This window comes from Helianthus annuus, chromosome 10, assembly GCF_002127325.2.
Source record: "Helianthus annuus cultivar XRQ/B chromosome 10, HanXRQr2.0-SUNRISE, whole genome shotgun sequence".
NCBI classification, from domain to species: Eukaryota; Viridiplantae; Streptophyta; class Magnoliopsida; order Asterales; family Asteraceae; genus Helianthus; species Helianthus annuus.
The window spans coordinates 174,238,021-174,256,196 of NC_035442.2; the positions used below are offsets into that span (position 1 = coordinate 174,238,021).

Genomic DNA, 18,176 nt, shown 5'->3' on the forward strand with positions numbered 1-18,176 from the left:
TCTGAGTAGTAATTCATTGTATTGGAAGACACCCATAAGATTACCGAGCAGCGGGATCGGAAAACAGAAAATTAAAATTAAACAGAATGATGACCCCGGCCTCGTGGGTAAGTCTGTATCTAGGCGTTTTGAAAAGTTTTTCTGGATATTTTTGCAGCACGAGAGCATGGCCAAGTGGCACGGCCCCGTGTCAAACCTACTGTAAAATAAAAAAAAAATTGAAAACGGGGGTGCAGTTTTGAAAAATGTACAAAATTTGATTAGGCCGCTAATTTTAAGCTTTCTCAAAATCATTGTGTCCCCGGCAACGGCACCAAAAACTTGACGTGTGTGCGGGTGTGTATAATTTTTAGATATATTTTAAGCACTTTTTACTCTCGAATCAAGCTTTAAATTTATAAAACAGGATATAATACTATCACTCTACACACGTTACGGCAAGTGCACCCACCGTAGACGTAGTATAGCGATGGTAAGATACCGAGGTCGTCCAAGGACACAAGAGATTTTAATACCGGCTTATCGTTAACGTCTAATCTAACCAAGTTTTGATAAAAGTTCTGAAAGTTTTAAAAGATAAACTAGAAAATAAAAATGAAAATGTAAGAAAAACAAATAGACAAGAAGGAATCACTTGGTTCCAACTCCTCTTTTATGTATCCTTTGATGATTTCCGCACTTTAGGCTTTTTAAGAGATTATCTTAGTTATAGTGGTAGCCTCTCTTCCAGACAACGTTACCCTCAACCTATTGGTCTGAGTCAGCAGGTATATAGTCCCGCAAGATCGGATTATTGAAAGTCAATTAAGTAAGTTATTAATGCGAAAAATGGTAAGCCCCCTTTCAGGCGACGTTACCCTCAACCTGTTGGTCTGAGTCAGCAGGGATACAGTCCCGCAAGGTCGGGTTAATGTTTTAATAGTAGTTTATAGATTAGTGATTACAAGCTGTTCTTACTTCCCCCCGATTTGATGCTATCTGCTTCAAGGGAAGTCCTACTAAGCTTGAATCAGGTCCTCGCACGATCTATACACTGAACAAGGCAAGAACTTTACGCAAACACCCTTCTCACCCCCTTCCAGGCAGTTAATGCGCTTTATATATACCGTAAAGACACGTATGAGTGAATCCACAAAACATGATGAAATGATTAAGTAAATTCACCTTTAATATAAAAAACTAGTTATTAAAGGCATTAATACATACCTAAATAAAAAGTTTCTAAAGATTGGAAACCAAAAGTAATACATAAAAGATTCGTCTTCACCAAGTGATGTAAGAGATTTAGCCAAGCATGACATTTGTTTGACAAGAACTCTTACGATCGATCTTGGATCCCGAGAGTACTACACGCTCTAAAAGATGAAAAATGGATGATGGTGGTGTGTGTTGGTGTTGTAGTGGTGGTGGACTGACGGAAAGTGTGAGAGAAATGGTTTGCCAAGGGATGAGTTGGAATGAAACCAAGCACCCCTACTTATAACTGGAAATAGATCATTCACACGGCCCCGTGCCCTCCTGGCACGGCCCAGTGGTCCTCACTTTTTCTCCCTTCATTAACTGCAGATGTCAGGTCTTGTACTAACACGCCTCGTGGTGGCAGAACACGGCCCCGTGGTGATTGTAATTGATGTACTATCTCAGATTTTGCGAATCTTAGAGTTGACCACGACCCATGTTGAGTTGGCACAACCCCGTGTTAGTTTGTCTTTTGCTGTAGGGAATCTTGACTATGCACGACCCCATGCCCGGTGGACACGGCCCCATGCCTAAGATTCTATTTTTGTTATTTTTGTTGGTTTGGATGTGGATAGGAGTTCAGCTAGTCGTGTCAATCCTTCTTCTTTGTATTTGTGTTGGTTTCTTCTGTTAATTTGTTTCTTTTGTGCGTTTAAGCTCTTTTGATCCTAAAAATTAAAAGTAAACAAAGAAGCATGTTTTTTTTTCCAACATTAGTACCGAAAAGGGTTGATTTTACGACTTATTTGATGTAATTTATATGTTGCATTTTATGCATATGAGGCACTTTTTTGGTTTTTTATGACACTTTTTGTATGCCACCTAATGGATTTTTATTTGTAGTGATTAATCTATATTAAACAATTTATATAATATTAATTTGTAACTTTTCTTTATATTGTGGTGTTGTAGATTGCGCTTTTGGGTTTATTTGGGCTCATTGTTGTTTTACTTTGGTTTTGTGGTGTTGTACATTGATTTGGTATATAAACATCCTCCTTCATTTCTGCTTGTCAACTCCACCGCTCCACCCATCGCACAATCGCACTGGCACTACATCGGGCCGCTGTTCAACCATTGTTCAGTGCAGTCTTTTTCGAGAGATCTACACCTTCGATGAAGATGATTGTGCGCTCATCCGATGAAGATTATTGGGTGTGGCAACCTTTGTTGCAGCTATGGCAGGGATCTGCTGTTTATCTTGAAATCGTGTTACGTTTTGCTTTGTGCATTTTGCTTTTGGGTTTTTTTTGTGTGCTCATTGTTGTAGTACTTTGGTTTCGTGGTGTTGTACAATGATTTGTTATCTAAAGCCTATATCTCTCTTATTTGAGCCACATGGATGTTGCATTAAGGCTTTGTTTATGAGTATGTACTTAATGGATTTTTGGTTATTATATATGGTTGTTGAACGTCGCTTCATGATGTTGTACATTGTTTTGTTCATATAACCTACTTGTCTTCCTCATTTTGGCCTTCCAACGCCTATATATTATGTAACACCCCCAAAATACCACCTGCGGAAACCCCGCGAGGCGTGTTACACATCAGAGTCTGAGCCACCAATCACATTGAACCAATAGTAAATACTTAAATAAAACATGTCATTGATCGCCAAGATTAAATGTCAAACACAATATTAATTCACAAGAGTTATGTAGCGGAAGCATATGATAAGTCGTTTAGTAATTGTTTCAAAATAAACTTAAAACCAATGTGTCAATTATAAATGATCCAGCAGCTTCGATCCATGACCACTCCAGCACGCCCAGATAGCAAGTCCATTTTCCAAAGTTAACGACCTACAAGCATGCAAACAAGTGTGTCAGACTACGCTGGTGAGTTCAAGGTGTTGCTTACGTGTGAAGTTACCAGATATTAGTTAAATCAACTCGTTGTTTGGTTCTGATATCGTTGTTAATTCGTTTATTGTACCGTATGCAGCGTCAATGATGGGAATGCCTAACCCCAATGCCTTACAGGCATTGGTCAAAGTCAAGGTATCAAACAACCTTGACAAGCTGTAGGAGGTCTTATATCCGCGTTACAAGTTGTCCCAGTAATTAGTTCACGCCCGTCCTTACGGCCCGGTGTGAGGGTGCCAAACCTAATAGCGCTATCAACTAATTACCCCATTGCCTTACAGGCAATCCGGTAAATGATTGTTTCTATGTTTCGGTTATTTACCCCAAGTTTCCCTTCCAAATGTTTACCAATTGTCCCAAACCACCGGGACGCATGCTTGAGAAAATGCAATGAACTCACCTTGGTTTGCTCGGCAGATTATACCAAAGTTACTTGAATTAAAAGTGGTCAATCACGACCTAACAGGATTACCGTACAAGTCAGGTTGGGTTCAAGTAGAGCACGTATGTTTACACAGAGACTAACAAGTCATAAGCACGTAAAGTTCATGGTAACACGTTTGGTACGTTAACAGTCAAGAGCATATAAAGACAGTAGGCCCAACATGTTGTGCGATCCACAACATGTACCGGTCCAAAAAGTAACACATAACGGCCCAAAAACATCACGGCCCAATTCAATAACCAATTAACAATCTTGTGCGATTCACTTAGATTAACCAGCCCAAATCACTCATCCGGCCCAACAGTTAATGGACATAACACTTTGTGCGATTCATAAAATCTTGTGCGACTGGTAACCTTTTGTGCGAGTGAACTGGGTTGTGCGACTAGTCTTTGGGCTTGTCCGGCCCAAACCGCATACCAGCTCAACTTGTGCGATTTATGTGGGTTGTGCGATCAGACCAGCCCAACCCAACATGTCCATCGGCCCAACAGTTAACTAACCCAATGACCTTGTGCGATCAAGACATCTTGTGCGGCCGGATGTCTTGTGTGATCGGGTCAGCTTGTGCGAATGGGCTCGTGTATACTCTTGTGCGATTAGTCCCATGATTCCAATAATCAAGCAATCGGTTGTAACAATTAATCAGTTTCAATGTTTCCATGTTTACATCAATCAACTAACAACTTCCTTTCAAGCCATCATCGATCAAAACCGTTTTTATTTCAGACTTTCATATGAACCCTAATCCGATTCATATGAACAACATCACAACATACTAGATCAAACAAGCATCCTAGCATCCAATTTACATGAATTCTAACCGAGTCAAGAACGATAATCATAACACCAAAACATATTAGCATGCATCACGAATCATTAGTATTCATAACAAGACGATTTCACGAACCCTATCATTCAATCTATATGTGGGCCGATTACAAGAACATCACATATGGTTCATCATCAACAATTATGTCTACAACCCTAATCATGATATCAAAACATGGATCATAATAACGTGTAACAGAATCATAAAACACTAACCGATTGTCAAAGGTGATCCGATTCAAGGAACGATTGTTGCGAGAAGGGGGAATGATTGCCGTCGGGTTCGAAGAGGAGGGGAGGGAGCTAGGGTTTCGGTATGCGTGGATGTGTTGTGTAAAAGTGTGAGATAATGACCATCCAACAAATGTATACGAGTAAGGGGATGGGCTAACCCAAACATGGGCTGCCTTAATGTCCGATTACAAGCTTTACGGCCCAAAGGGCTTGTGTGATTCGGGGTTGTTATGCGGTCGAGTGGGTGTGGGGATTGTTGTGCGATCGGATCATGTATCCATATAATATATCATTTACACATTCACTAACACGTATCACAAAATCATAACACATAACGCGTACAACGTAACAATTAATAATTATAATGAATCACATAAGCATGCTTCGTTACACAAAATAGGTTCGAAATGCGTGTTGTCACAGTATCCCCAACTAAAAGGAAATTTCGTCCCGAAATTTGGTATACACTCACTAACGTAAGCTATATTGTACACTAGTTTTCTTGGGGTGTCACATCATCCCCCACTTGAATGGGAATTTCGTCCCGAAATTCACTAGTTGCATCAACATTAAGTTTGCTAGGTTCTGCCTGATCTGTGGGGAACAAATGTGGATACTTAAGTTTCATCTGGTCCTCGCGTTCCCACGTGAATTCTGGACCCCGTCTTGAGTTCCAACGAACTCTCACAATCGGTATGCGGCTGTGCTTACGAACTTTAACTTCCCGATCCATAATTTCAATAGGTTCTTCGACAAACTGCAATTTGTCGTCTATCTTCAGCTCTTGAAATGGTACTACTAGTGTTTCATCAACCAAACACTTCTTTAGCTGCGATACGTGAAATACATCATGGACATTACCCAACTCAGCAGGTAATTCCAACCTGTAGGCCACCTTTCCAATCCGTTCTAAAATTTTGAATGGTCCTACATAACGAGGGTTTAGTTTGCCGCGTTTCCCAAAACGCACCACACCCTTCCAGGGTGAAACCTTTAACATAACGCGGTCATTAACTTCGAATTCCAGCGGTTTACTACGCTTGTCAGCGTAGCTTTTCTGACGATCGCGAGCTGCAGCCATACGGTTTCTGATCTGCACGATGCTTTCTGATGCTTCAAGAACAAACTCAGGTCTTGTGATCTGACTATCCCCCACCTCATGCCAACAGAGAGGTGAACGACATTTCCGTCCGTACAGTGCTTCGAACGGAGCTGCCTTAATGCTTGTATGGTAGCTGTTGTTGTAGGAGAATTCTATCAACGGTAGGTGCTTCTCCCATCCTTTTCCAAATTCGAGTACGCATGCCCGAAGCATATCTTCGAGTGTTTGGATGGTGCGCTCGCTTTGACCATCCGTCTGTGGGTGATAAGCGGTACTCATGTCGAGTTGGGAACCAAACGATTCATGCATTGACTGCCATAACTCTGAAGTGAAACGCGGATCACGGTCTGAAATGATAGAAGTTGGCACTCCATGCCTAGAAACCACTTCCTTAAGATACACTGCTGCCAGCTGAGAAAACTTGTCTGTTTCCTTGATTGCTAGGAAGTGTGCTGATTTCGTGAGGCGATCAACAATCACCCAAATAGTGTCATTCCCAGCCTGAGTTCTTGGTAGTCCTGTCACGAAATCCATAGCGATCTGCTCCCACTTCCATGTGGGTATCTCTGGTTGCTGCAGTAGACCTGAGGGCTTTTGATGTTCTGCTTTGACTTTAGCACAAGTCAAACATTTGCTGACGTAGGTTGCTATATGAGCCTTCATGCTGGGCCACCAGTAGGTAGTTTTCAGGTCGTGGTACATCTTATCTGATCCCGGATGTACAGAGTAGCGTGACTTATGTGCCTCTTCCATTACAAGTTCTCGTAAGTTGCCAAAGAGTGGAACCCAGATGCGTCCGGTTACGTAGTAAGCACCATCTCCCTTCTGTTCTAGTCGTTGTCTCGAGCCACGTAAAGCTTCAGCTCGAACGTTCTCTGGTTTCAACGCTTCCAACTGAGCGTCTCGTATCTGGGAAGGGAGGTTGGACTGAATCGTTAGTTGTAATGCTCGCACACGCCTAGGTGCATTATCCTTTCTGCTGAGGGCGTCAGCTACAACGTTCGCCTTGCCCGGATGATACTTGATGGCACATTCATAATCGTTCAATAACTCCACCCATCGTCGTTGTCGCATATTCAACTCTTTCTGGTCGAAGATGTGCTGGAGACTCCTATGGTCGGTGTAGATGGTGCATTTGGTACCGTACAGATAGTGCCTCCAAATCTTCAACGCAAATACCACCGCTCCTAACTCCAAGTCGTGCGTCGTGTAGTTCTTCTCGTGCACCTTCAGCTGACGAGAAGCATAAGCTATTACCTTCTCGCGTTGCATCAACACGCAACCGAGACCCTGAATTGACGCGTCACAATATACCACAAAATCTTCGGTGCCCTCTGGTAAAGACAAGATCGGTGCACTGCAAAGTTTCTGTTTTAACAACTGAAAGGCCTCTTCTTGCTTCGTTCCCCAAGAGTACGCTGTGTTCTTCTGTGTCAGTGAGGTGAGAGGTTGCGCGATTTTCGAGAAATCTTTAATGAACCTTCGATAATACCCTGCGAGACCAAGAAATTGTCGCACCTCAGACGGAGTCTTCGGTGCCGCCCAATTCTTAACCGCATCCACCTTCGCAGGATCCACATGTATCCCTTTCTCGTTAACAACATGCCCAAGGAAGTGCACTTCTCGAATCCAAAAGTCGCACTTAGAAAATTTCGCATACAACTGCTCCCTTCTCAAGAGTTCCAAGATGAGACGTAGGTGACGCTCGTGATCTTCCTTGTTCTTGGAATAGACTAAGATGTCGTCAATAAACACTATAACAAACTCGTCGAGATATGGCTTGCATACGCGGTTCATGAGATCCATGAAAACCGCTGGTGCATTGGTCAATCCAAACGGCATGACCAAAAACTCATAGTGTCCATAGCGTGTTCGAAAGGCTGTCTTGGGAACATCCTCTTCCCTAACCCTTACCTGGTGATAACCCGACCTTAAGTCGATCTTCGAATAGAAGCTTGACCCTTGCAACTGGTCGAACAAGTCGTCGATGCGTGGTAACGGATAGCGGTTCTTAATGGTCACCTTGTTGAGTTCTCGATAGTCAATACACATACGGAATGACCCGTCTTTCTTCTTCACGAACAGAACTGGGGCTCCCCAAGGCGAAGAACTGGGTCGAATGAAACCCCTATCCAACAACTCCTGCAATTGATTGGACAGTTCCTGTAACTCTCCAGGTGCTAAACGGTAAGGAGCTCGAGCAATTGGGGCCGCTCCCGGCAAAAGATCAATCTGAAATTCTACTTGACGATGAGGAGGTAGCCCTGGTAGTTCCTCTGGGAACACATCAGCGAATTCTCGCACCACTGGTAGATCCTCTATCTTACTCTCTTCAGACTGAGCGTTGGTAACTAACGCTAACAGTGCAGGATACCCCTTTTGTAGATACTGCTGTGCACGCATGGCCGTGATAATCCCAACCATCGTCCCACTACGATGCCCTTAAACCAACAGTGACTCTCCATCAGGGAGAGGAATACGCACAATCTTCTCCTTACATAGAATTTCTGCTTGGTGCTTGGACAACCAATCCATGCCTACCACTATGTCAAAACTACCGAGCGTAACGGGAAGGAGGTCAATGTCAAACACCTGACCCACGAGATCTAGTTTGCATCCAAAGAGGACATTTGAGGCTTCTATCGTCTTACCATCTGCTAATTCTACTACTTGTTTAACCTCTAAAGGTGTTGGGGTTATCCCTAATCGTTGACTAAACTCTAGGGACACGTAACTCCAATCGGCACCCGAATCAAATAATACAGAAGCAATACGATCATTAACAGGAAACGTACCAGTTACAACGTTGCCGTCATTCCTGGCATCCCCTGCTCCAAGCTGAAACACTCTGCCCCGAGCACCATTTCCCCCGTTGTTGCCGTTGTTGTTGTTGTTTCCAGCGTTGTTATTATTCGGGCGGTTGTTGTCGTTGGCGTTCTGGTTTAACTGAGGGCAGTCCCGCTTAAAGTGACCCTCGTCCCCACATTGATAGCACCCCCTCCTAAGACCCTGGTTCTGCTGGGGCGGTTGTCCCTGTTGTCTCTGGTTGTGCTGGTTCTGTTGCTGCTGATGTTTGGGCTGTGAGGCCCTACAATCCTTGGCCTCATGGCCCACTTTACCACACCTGCGACATGTGCGACTACATGGCCCGAAATGATGGTAGCCACACTTATTACACTGTGGTTTCTTCCCTGCATACGAGCCCTGACTTTGACCACTTCCCTGGCCTTGATTGACAGAAGACGACTGGCTGATGTTGCGGTTGCTGTTGTCTGGCCTTTTCTGAGTCTGGCCAGCACTGGATGCCTTGTCATAATCACTCCACTTCCGCTTGTTATCATTAGCGGACGCAGTGGCAGTGGGTGTAGCAGCTTTAGTGGCCGAAATACGCGGGGGTAACGAATCGCTTTCCACCTCTTGATCCACAATCTTGTGAGTCAGACGAACGATATGTGTCAAATCATTGAGATGGGCTGCAGTGACCAAGCTCTTCACACGCGGAGGCAACCCTTTGATGAATAACTCAATCCTCCGGGACATAGGCCGAGACAAGTTCGGGCACATGTCGGCCAGTTCATACGATCGCTTCACATACGCTTCGACTTCAGATCCAACCATCTTCAAGTCGTAGTATTCGTTTTCCAACTTTTGGACCTCGTCCCGAGGACAGTACTCCTCCCTGATCAGTTCTTTAAAGTCTTCCCAAGTTGTGGAATTCGCTGCATCAATGCCCAACAACTGCACTTGGGCGTTCCACCATGTTAGGGCACCATCAGCCAAGGTACCCGCAGCATATTTCACCCTGTCCCCAGCCGGACAGTTACAGATAGCAAACACGGACTCTGCTTTCTCGAACCATCTTAGGAGTCCCACAGCCCCTTCAGTCCCGGTGAAGGTCTGTGGCTTGCAGTTCATAAACATTTTGAACGTACACGCAGGCTGGTTAGGTTGAGGTTGCGCTTGCTGACCTAAATAACGGGAGGAAACATATTACAGGAATGAAAAGACGTGTACGTGGTATAAGAGTAAAGAGTACTTGGTACATTCCGTACCAGCTTGATAGGCTGCTAGAGCCTCAGCCACGCGGGTATTGATTAGGTCATTCAACTCAGCCTGAGTCATGTTGATGTTGCCACGTCCGTGTCCTCGTCCACTCATGTTTCTATAGTGGGGAATAAACCGATTTAGAAATCGAAGCGAGATAGGAGTCAAGTATCACACTGATATTTACGTACTACCAAGTTCACACATAGTAAGGCAGAACCCTTCTCACGCTCGATAAGCCTCACTGGGACTTACATGCACCCCGCGTTATTATTAAGTGTGCACCCATAATAATAAGGCAATTTGCATGCTTATCTCAGTGCCTCTTAGCTTACGCTCGAAGTTTCCCCCGTTCAAACAACACAACAGATGATATCACAGTTCTATGGTTTTCATGAGTCGAAGAGTAGTGTCACACCATCAAGTCACTACGGTGTTAAATGTTTTAGTTCATATACGTTGTGGGTGTGTGACTGCTAAGCAAGTACTGTATAAAGTGAGAGAGAAACGAACCTTGCAATCTGGTGCTGAGTGTCATGATCGATTTTCGAAGATGTGTGGTTATAGTCTGGTTTTACAAAACGTTTTAAAACCTAGTTCACTATAACCAGTGGCTCTGATACCAAACTGTAACACCCCCAAAATACCACCTGCGGAAACCCCGCGAGGCGTGTTACACATCAGAGTCTGAGCCACCAATCACATTGAACCAATAGTAAATACTTAAATAAAACATGTCATTGATCGCCAAGATTAAATGTCAAACACAAAATTAATTCACAAGAGTTATGTAGCGGAAGCATATGATAAGTCGTTTAGTAATTGTTTCAAAATAAACTTAAAACCAATGTGTCAATTATAAATGATCCAGCAGCTTCGATCCATGACCACTCCAGCACGCCCAGATAGCAAGTCCATTTTCCAAAGTTAACGACCTACAAGCATGCAAACAAGTGTGTCAGACTACGCTGGTGAGTTCAAGGTGTTGCTTACGTGTGAAGTTACCAGATATTAGTTAAATCAACTCGTTGTTTGGTTCTGATATCGTTGTTAATTCGTTTATTGTACCGTATGCAGCGTCAATGATGGGAATGCCTAACCCCAATGCCTTACAGGCATTGGTCAAAGTCAAGGTATCAAACAACCTTGACAAGCTGTAGGAGGTCTTATATCCGCGTTACAAGTTGTCCCAGTAATTAGTTCACGCTCGTCCTTACGGCCCGGTGTGAGGGTGCCAAACCTAATAGCGCTATCAACTAATTACCCCATTGCCTTACAGGCAATCCGGTAAATGATTGTTTCTATGTTTCGGTTATTTACCCCAAGTTTCCCTTCCAAATGTTTACCAATTGTCCCAAACCACCGGGACGCATGCTTGAGAAAATGCAATGAACTCACCTTGGTTTGCTCGGCAGATTATACCAAAGTTACTTGAATTAAAAGTGGTCAATCACGACCTAACAGGATTACCGTACAAGTCAGGTTGGGTTCAAGTAGAGCACGTATGTTTACACAGAGACTAACAAGTCATAAGCACGTAAAGTTCATGGTAACACGTTTGGTACGTTAACAGTCAAGAGCATATAAAGACAGTAGGCCCAACATGTTGTGCGATCCACAACATGTACCGGTCCAAAAAGTAACACATAACGGCCCAAAAACATCACGGCCCAATTCAATAACCAATTAACAATCTTGTGCGATTCACTTAGATTAACCAGCCCAAATCACTCATCCGGCCCAACAGTTAATGGACATAACACTTTGTGCGATTCATAAAATCTTGTGCGACTGGTAACCTTTTGTGCGAGTGAACTGGGTTGTGCGACTAGCCTTTGGGCTTGTCCGGCCCAAACCGCATACCAGCTCAACTTGTGCGATTTATGTGGGTTGTGCGATCAGACCAGCCCAACCCAACATGTCCATCGGCCCAACAGTTAACTAACCCAATGACCTTGTGCGATCAAGACATCTTGTGCGGCCGGATGTCTTGTGTGATCGGGTCAGCTTGTGCGAATGGGCTCGTGTATACTCTTGTGCGATTAGTCCCATGATTCCAATAATCAAGCAATCGGTTGTAACAATGAATCAGTTTCAATGTTTCCATGTTTACATCAATCAACTAACAACTTCCTTTCAAGCTATCATCGATCAAAACCGTTTTTATTTCAGACTTTCATATGAACCCTAATCCGATTCATATGAACAACATCACAACATACTAGATCAAACAAGCATCCTAGCATCCAATTTACATGAATTCTAACCGAGTCAAGAACGATAACCATAACACCAAAACATATTAGCATGCATCACGAATCATTAGTATTCATAACAAGACGATTTCACGAACCCTATCATTCAATCTATATGTGGGCCGATTACAAGAACATCACATATGGTTCATCATCAACAATTATGTCTACAACCCTAATCATGATATCAAAACATGGATCATAATAACGTGTAACAGAATCATAAAACACTAACCGATTGTCAAAGGTGATCCGATTCAAGGAACGATTGTTGCGAGAAGGGGGAATGATTGCCGTCGGGTTCGAAGAGGAGGGGAGGGAGCTAGGGTTTCGGTATGCGTGGATGTGTTGTGTAAAAGTGTGAGATAATGACCATCCAACAAATGTATACGAGTAAGGGGATGGGCTAACCCAAACATGGGCTGCCTTAATATCCGATTACAAGCTTTACGGCCCAAAGGGCTTGTGTGATTCGGGGTTGTTGTGCGGTCGAGTGGGTGTGGGGATTGTTGTGCGATCGGATCATGTATCCATATAATATATCATTTACACATTCACTAACACGTATCACAAAATCATAACACATAACGCGTACAACGTAACAATTAATAATTATAATGAATCACATAAGCATGCTTCGTTACACAAAATAGGTTCGAATTGCGTGTTGTCACATATTACGATAAGTGTATATTGGTAATGATGATGGGTTTTTTGAGCACGACAACTGAGGCGGCTTGAAACAAGCAATCAAGGTTAGATAATTTTTTTGAGCCTCTTATGTAAAATTTGCTTTCCTATTTTATGGTTTCTTATTTGAATTTAGATTTACAAACTTAAGGGCGATGATGAGTTAGTTGTCATTATAGCAGTGATGGCTAAGACCGCTTGAAATAAGCTACCAATTGCACCAATGTTTATGAGCCTTTTGGTAATAATGACTAATTTGTTTGCATTATCTTGCAAGATGTTTTTCGTCTTACTCTTTAATTGAACTACAATCTTATTTATATATATTTTCTTTAAGAATATTTAATTCGAATGAAGATCAACAAGTCCTTGAAAAGATGTTAGGATGTCTGATCATCGAATTACGGAAAACATTAATGAACTAATAGAAAAGGTGGCTAGTATTGAAAAAACAAGAATACTTGCAAGTAGCTATTGACGCACTTCACGCACGTTATGAAGATCTAAAGGACATTAAAAATACAAAATAGGGTTTAATGTATAACGCACTTAAACTATTGATTGTAAATTTTGTATTATATTTTTTTTTTTTTTTGAACGGCAAATTTGGATCACTGACGGACCACTGGAGTATCATCGAGCCACCAGCGGAACCACCCGATCATATCCATCTCCACTAGGCATAATGTCTATACACCAATTCAGGAGGAAACCCAATAAATATGGGAAAACCCCCCTTGTGGGAATCGAACCCAGGACCTATTGGTCCCAAAGCTTTATCCCACCCCTAAGATGCCACTAAGCTATAAAGCCATGGGCTGTATTATATTAGCATATATATATACAAGCAATGGTGCGTTAGATTCTAAAAGGATTAATTGTAATTTTGGCACTATGCTTGTTAATATACAATCAATCATGTGCGCTTCATTTCTTTTTTTTTTTAGTTGAGCAGGGTTTTTACTGTGGATTGACGCCTCCCCACGACAACGCAAAGGACTTAATAGTTGTTTTGAAGACCACATAATTCAAACACAATAAAAAAAACAAATACCATCAAAATTAAGCATTATACTGATACAAGTTACCAATAAATCACCATTAGAAAAATAGGACTCATCATGTTTCACAAGATATATCTCTTTATTTTGAATTGAGAAAAAAATGTATAAGTTAGTGAAAGATAACTCCGAAAAATTGACGAGCAAGCAATGGAGTGTGACATTGCGTTTGGTGACACAATTAATTTGTAGAGAACGGCATCAAGTCTTTTTATATAGTTTTGTCTAATTATAATGGCAATGCATGATTAACGGGATTAATATTTAATTAAACAAATTGATGTTTTTAAATTACAAGTGGCACAAAGTTCACACCTAGTAACATATTATATAAACACAGCACATTTACATAGTTAATGCATCCTAAGTACCACCATCTATAGCTTTATCATCATAATCATCATCATATGGACTCCACAACAGATACAGTGTTGATTTCAGACCCTAAAGAGCAAAAATGGGTTGTTGAAATAATTGAAATCTTCAATCATCAGCTCGAAACTGACTCTGAAACCCCTTCTGTTTCGCTATTTCAAGTACCTGAAACCATAACACAAAAAACCTGAGGCCTATGAACCACAACAGATTGGGCTAGGTCCGATTCATCACTTTCGGTTACAGCCCTACAAGATGGAGCAGAAAAAACTTGGTGTCATGCGAAAGGTCCTAAAGGATTACGATATTAAGGATTTTAAGCTCCATGTCCTAGATAAAGTTCGAAGATCTGTCCCTATGTTACGTTCATGTTATGACATGTTCCTACAAGATGATGATGATTCGTTGGCTACGATCTTTGCCATTGATGGTCTCTTCTTGCTTGATTTGTTCCATACTTATAACGGTCCACTAGATGAGCATCTACAGTCATTAAAAAACAAAGAACATATAGCTAAACTTAGAGACGAAGAGCGTAAACATATTTCAGAGAAAGATGATGAATTTAGAAGGCTTCTAGAGGCGGTAACCAATAATGAATTGGAGGAAGTGAAGGAGGAATTCGAGGAGTTTAATCAACTTCTACTCAAAAAAAGATCGGTGGCACAAGATATATTGATGGTGGAGAACCAAATTCCGTTTATGGTTTTGAAGGAGATCGAAGATATTTTACACTCATCGTCAGGTAACTCCTCCCATCCTACCAATAGCTTTTCACCTTCCGTGTTTCGAGTGTATTGTGAGATTCATTCACCACTTAAGTTGTGTTCGAAGTCACAAGCTCCTTCCAGTGTAGACCATCTTCTCCATTATATGTATTATTCAATAGTAAACAACCTCCCTGGGAACCAACTCCCTGATGTTCATAAACGCCGCAAACGTCGTGAGGATAGGGAATCTATTTCACAGGGTCATAGTTTCCTTTCAAAACTTCCACAGAAAGAGATTGTTCAAGTATATGAACAAACTATCTCCCTTCTAGAAACGTTCACCAAAAATGAAGTTTCCGTAGTCTCTTCAGCTTCCAAACTCCATGATAAATCTGGATTCCAGTTTCACAGCCTAAAAGAAGACGAAGGAATTCAAAATATACGCATCATTGGGAAAGATATTTACCTGCCAATAATCACTTTGAACAACGACTCCTATGTCATTTTAAGAAATTTGGTTGCTTATGAAACAGTGACAGCCAACTCCGATAGCTTCCCATTTAATGAATATATGGGTTTGATGTGTGGGCTTATCATTACCAAGGATGATGCCAAGTACCTCAAAAGTCAGAATGTTATCATAGGTGACATGGGTGCGAATGAAGTTGCTAAACTCTTCACGGGGATGAGCAGTTCTATACCAACCACGAAAACTAAAGAGAAATCCAAGTTGCGGGTAGAGATCGATAAAATTAATAAGGTTTATGAAAGTAGACTGAGCATGAAGACATACTTGCTCTTGAAGAAGCTAGCACGTTGGTTGCTGGTGGTTTTGAGGGGTATTGGCAGTTTTGTTGAATCTTCATGGAAGATTGTAGCGTTCATGGTTAGCATTGTTACTGTATTCATGTTAACATGGCAAGCTTATTGTGACGTTTATGGTTGCGATAAACAGACAGTCACATTGTTGCCGTACGCTTCTAGCTAGCTCAATCAGTCTCAATATCCTTTCGATCGCATTATTGTCATACTTAAGCTTCATCTTTCACTTGTAACATTGGTTGGGGCTTTCTTTTCCAATTGTCATGTGTCTTCTAAGTTGGTTGTCTAAAGCTACTTGGTTATTCAACTATTTTATAGATTCAATAAACTGTTAAATGGTTTATAAAAAAGTTGTAGTTGTCATTACTACAAGTTAAGACCATATATAAGATAGGAATCCAAGATATGTTATTAAACTATTCAATAAAATATGTCTACTGTTGAAAATTAATATATGTATATAAATTTGACAAAAAGGCCAAATGTGTCGTTCTTTCCATTGGCGTAGATTCCGATCTATACTTGGAATACTTCGGTTCTTAATTTGAGATGAAAAGTAGAATTTAAAAAAAAAAAAAAAAAAAGTAAAACTTGGCAACAAGAGATATGCATCCAAAGGACATCTCAATAAAATTATATTATGTATAATTAATGGAAAAATTACTAGTCAAGGTTATCGAAAAATTTTAAGAATAGACATGGAATTTTGTATTTACCAAAGTAATCATCTAAAGTTGGGCTTAATCGGCGGTTTTTACCAAAATGTATGCTAAATTCTAACAGTCTCAGTCTCAACTGGAAGAGCTGATATGGCGACTTCTGATAGGAGGAACATAATATCTTTTGGAATAATATGGGTGATTTCATAAATACATTTATTCGTTTGGCGAGCCGATCTGAGAAGAACTCCTACCAAACACGCTTTAGTTATTCAGGGCATGTCTTTTGAGACCACTTTGAGCCCATGCTACACTATAAGGGAAGAAAGTGTTGGTCATATCCTTGCTTCATGTTTAATTGCCAAAGTGGTGTCGTAGCAGATATGCGTTTTGCTCAAGGTTCGGGTTCCCACAGGGTTTCTTTCGGTTGCACAACTATTGGAGTACGTTAATAATTTGGACACCAGTAAAAGAGAAAAAAAAAGGTGAATTATGCACTTCTTTATATGGTTGTTTGGAGGTTGTGGATCAATTGATCACTCTTGCCATTCAATATTCTTGTTATAACTTTTTTTTTTCTTTTTCTTGGAAAAACATGGTATTAAAAGAAAAATATACATTTAATGTGATAAATATCACATTATATAAGGTTTAAACACATTGGTTTTTGTTCACATGTAATTTTCATCTGTTATTTTCTTCATGCATAATTTTGAAATTGTTCGTGCGTAATTACTTTGTATGCCTTGTAAGTTTAATGTCTTTTGTACATTAACTTACCTTATATAGGGTTGGGTTGTGGTGAAAATTCAATTGAGTTGAGAAAATCCGTTAAAACCCTATGTAACAAAACGTTTTTAATACAAATTTTAGGGCATGTAATATATGTAATGAACCATGTAACCATTGTTTTTAACATTCTCATTTGGCATTTCTCTTTTGTTATGCGTGCGTATAGAAATAGAGAGCTTCTTTTTTTTATGCATGTGCTTAGACATGGAGACTAGAAAATGAGACGTTATACTCATAGTAAATAGTTTAAAAAATGTAAAAACGTAGATCACGAGCAACTGTTAAATAGGGCGTGCAAAGTCCTGAAAAGCATAAACACGACCTTTATAACTAGAGCCACTGATTGGTTGTACAAGTTGGGTGTGGAGATGATTAAACCATAATGTTAAAGATTAGTAAAAGAAAAAAGTAAAGTTGGAGAGGTTTGATAAATGTTTTTTTGGTACACTCTATTGTAGGGTATTCAGAATTTGATTCGCATTCGAAAATTTTGAAATTCGATTCGATTTGAATTCAATTAATAAAGTTAGAATTCGTGTTGATGTGTATTCAAGTCTAGTAATCGAATTCAAATCGAATACAAATTTATAATTTTCAATTCGATTCGAAATTCGAATTCAAATTATATATGAATTTTTTATATATGTATATACACACATAAACATATATATATACAGACATATGACTTCTAAACTTGGCCAAAGTATGAACTAAAACCATAAGTGATAAATTTATTATAACATTACCAAACCTACTTATTTCTAAATTTTTACCTAACTTAAATCGCTAACAATAAACCACTTATTTTCAAAATTTTGGTATTTTGACATATTGATAGTTAATTAGTTTTACAGAGTATTATATTTTATGTTGAATATAATTAGTTTGTAGTAGTTATAAACAATAAAGTAAAATAATTTATTGTTTAGGGTGAATTTGAATTAAATCGAGTTTATTCGAATTCGAGTTTCAAATACTAATCGAATCGAATCAAATACAAATTCAGATAAAAAAATTAGAGAAATTCGATTCGAATATTCGTTATTCGATTC

General features: G+C 40.4%; 1 protein-coding gene across 1 annotated transcript; it reads left to right on the forward strand.

Annotated features, from left to right (window-relative positions):
* The first annotated feature begins 14,396 nt into the window (after nt 1-14,396).
* On the forward strand, nt 14,397-15,839 carry LOC110883413 (putative UPF0481 protein At3g02645). Its single transcript, XM_022131176.1, has one exon. It carries the CDS (start codon nt 14,397-14,399, stop codon nt 15,837-15,839), a length of 1,443 nt encoding a protein of 480 aa, XP_021986868.1.
* Nucleotides 15,840-18,176: the final 2,337 nt, after the last annotated feature.

What these genes read in the sequence shown, in the direction of transcription:
- LOC110883413 (XM_022131176.1), top strand. Translation starts at nt 14,397, where the DNA reads ATGGAGCAGAAAAAACTTGGTGTCATGCGAAAGGTCCTAAAGGATTAC.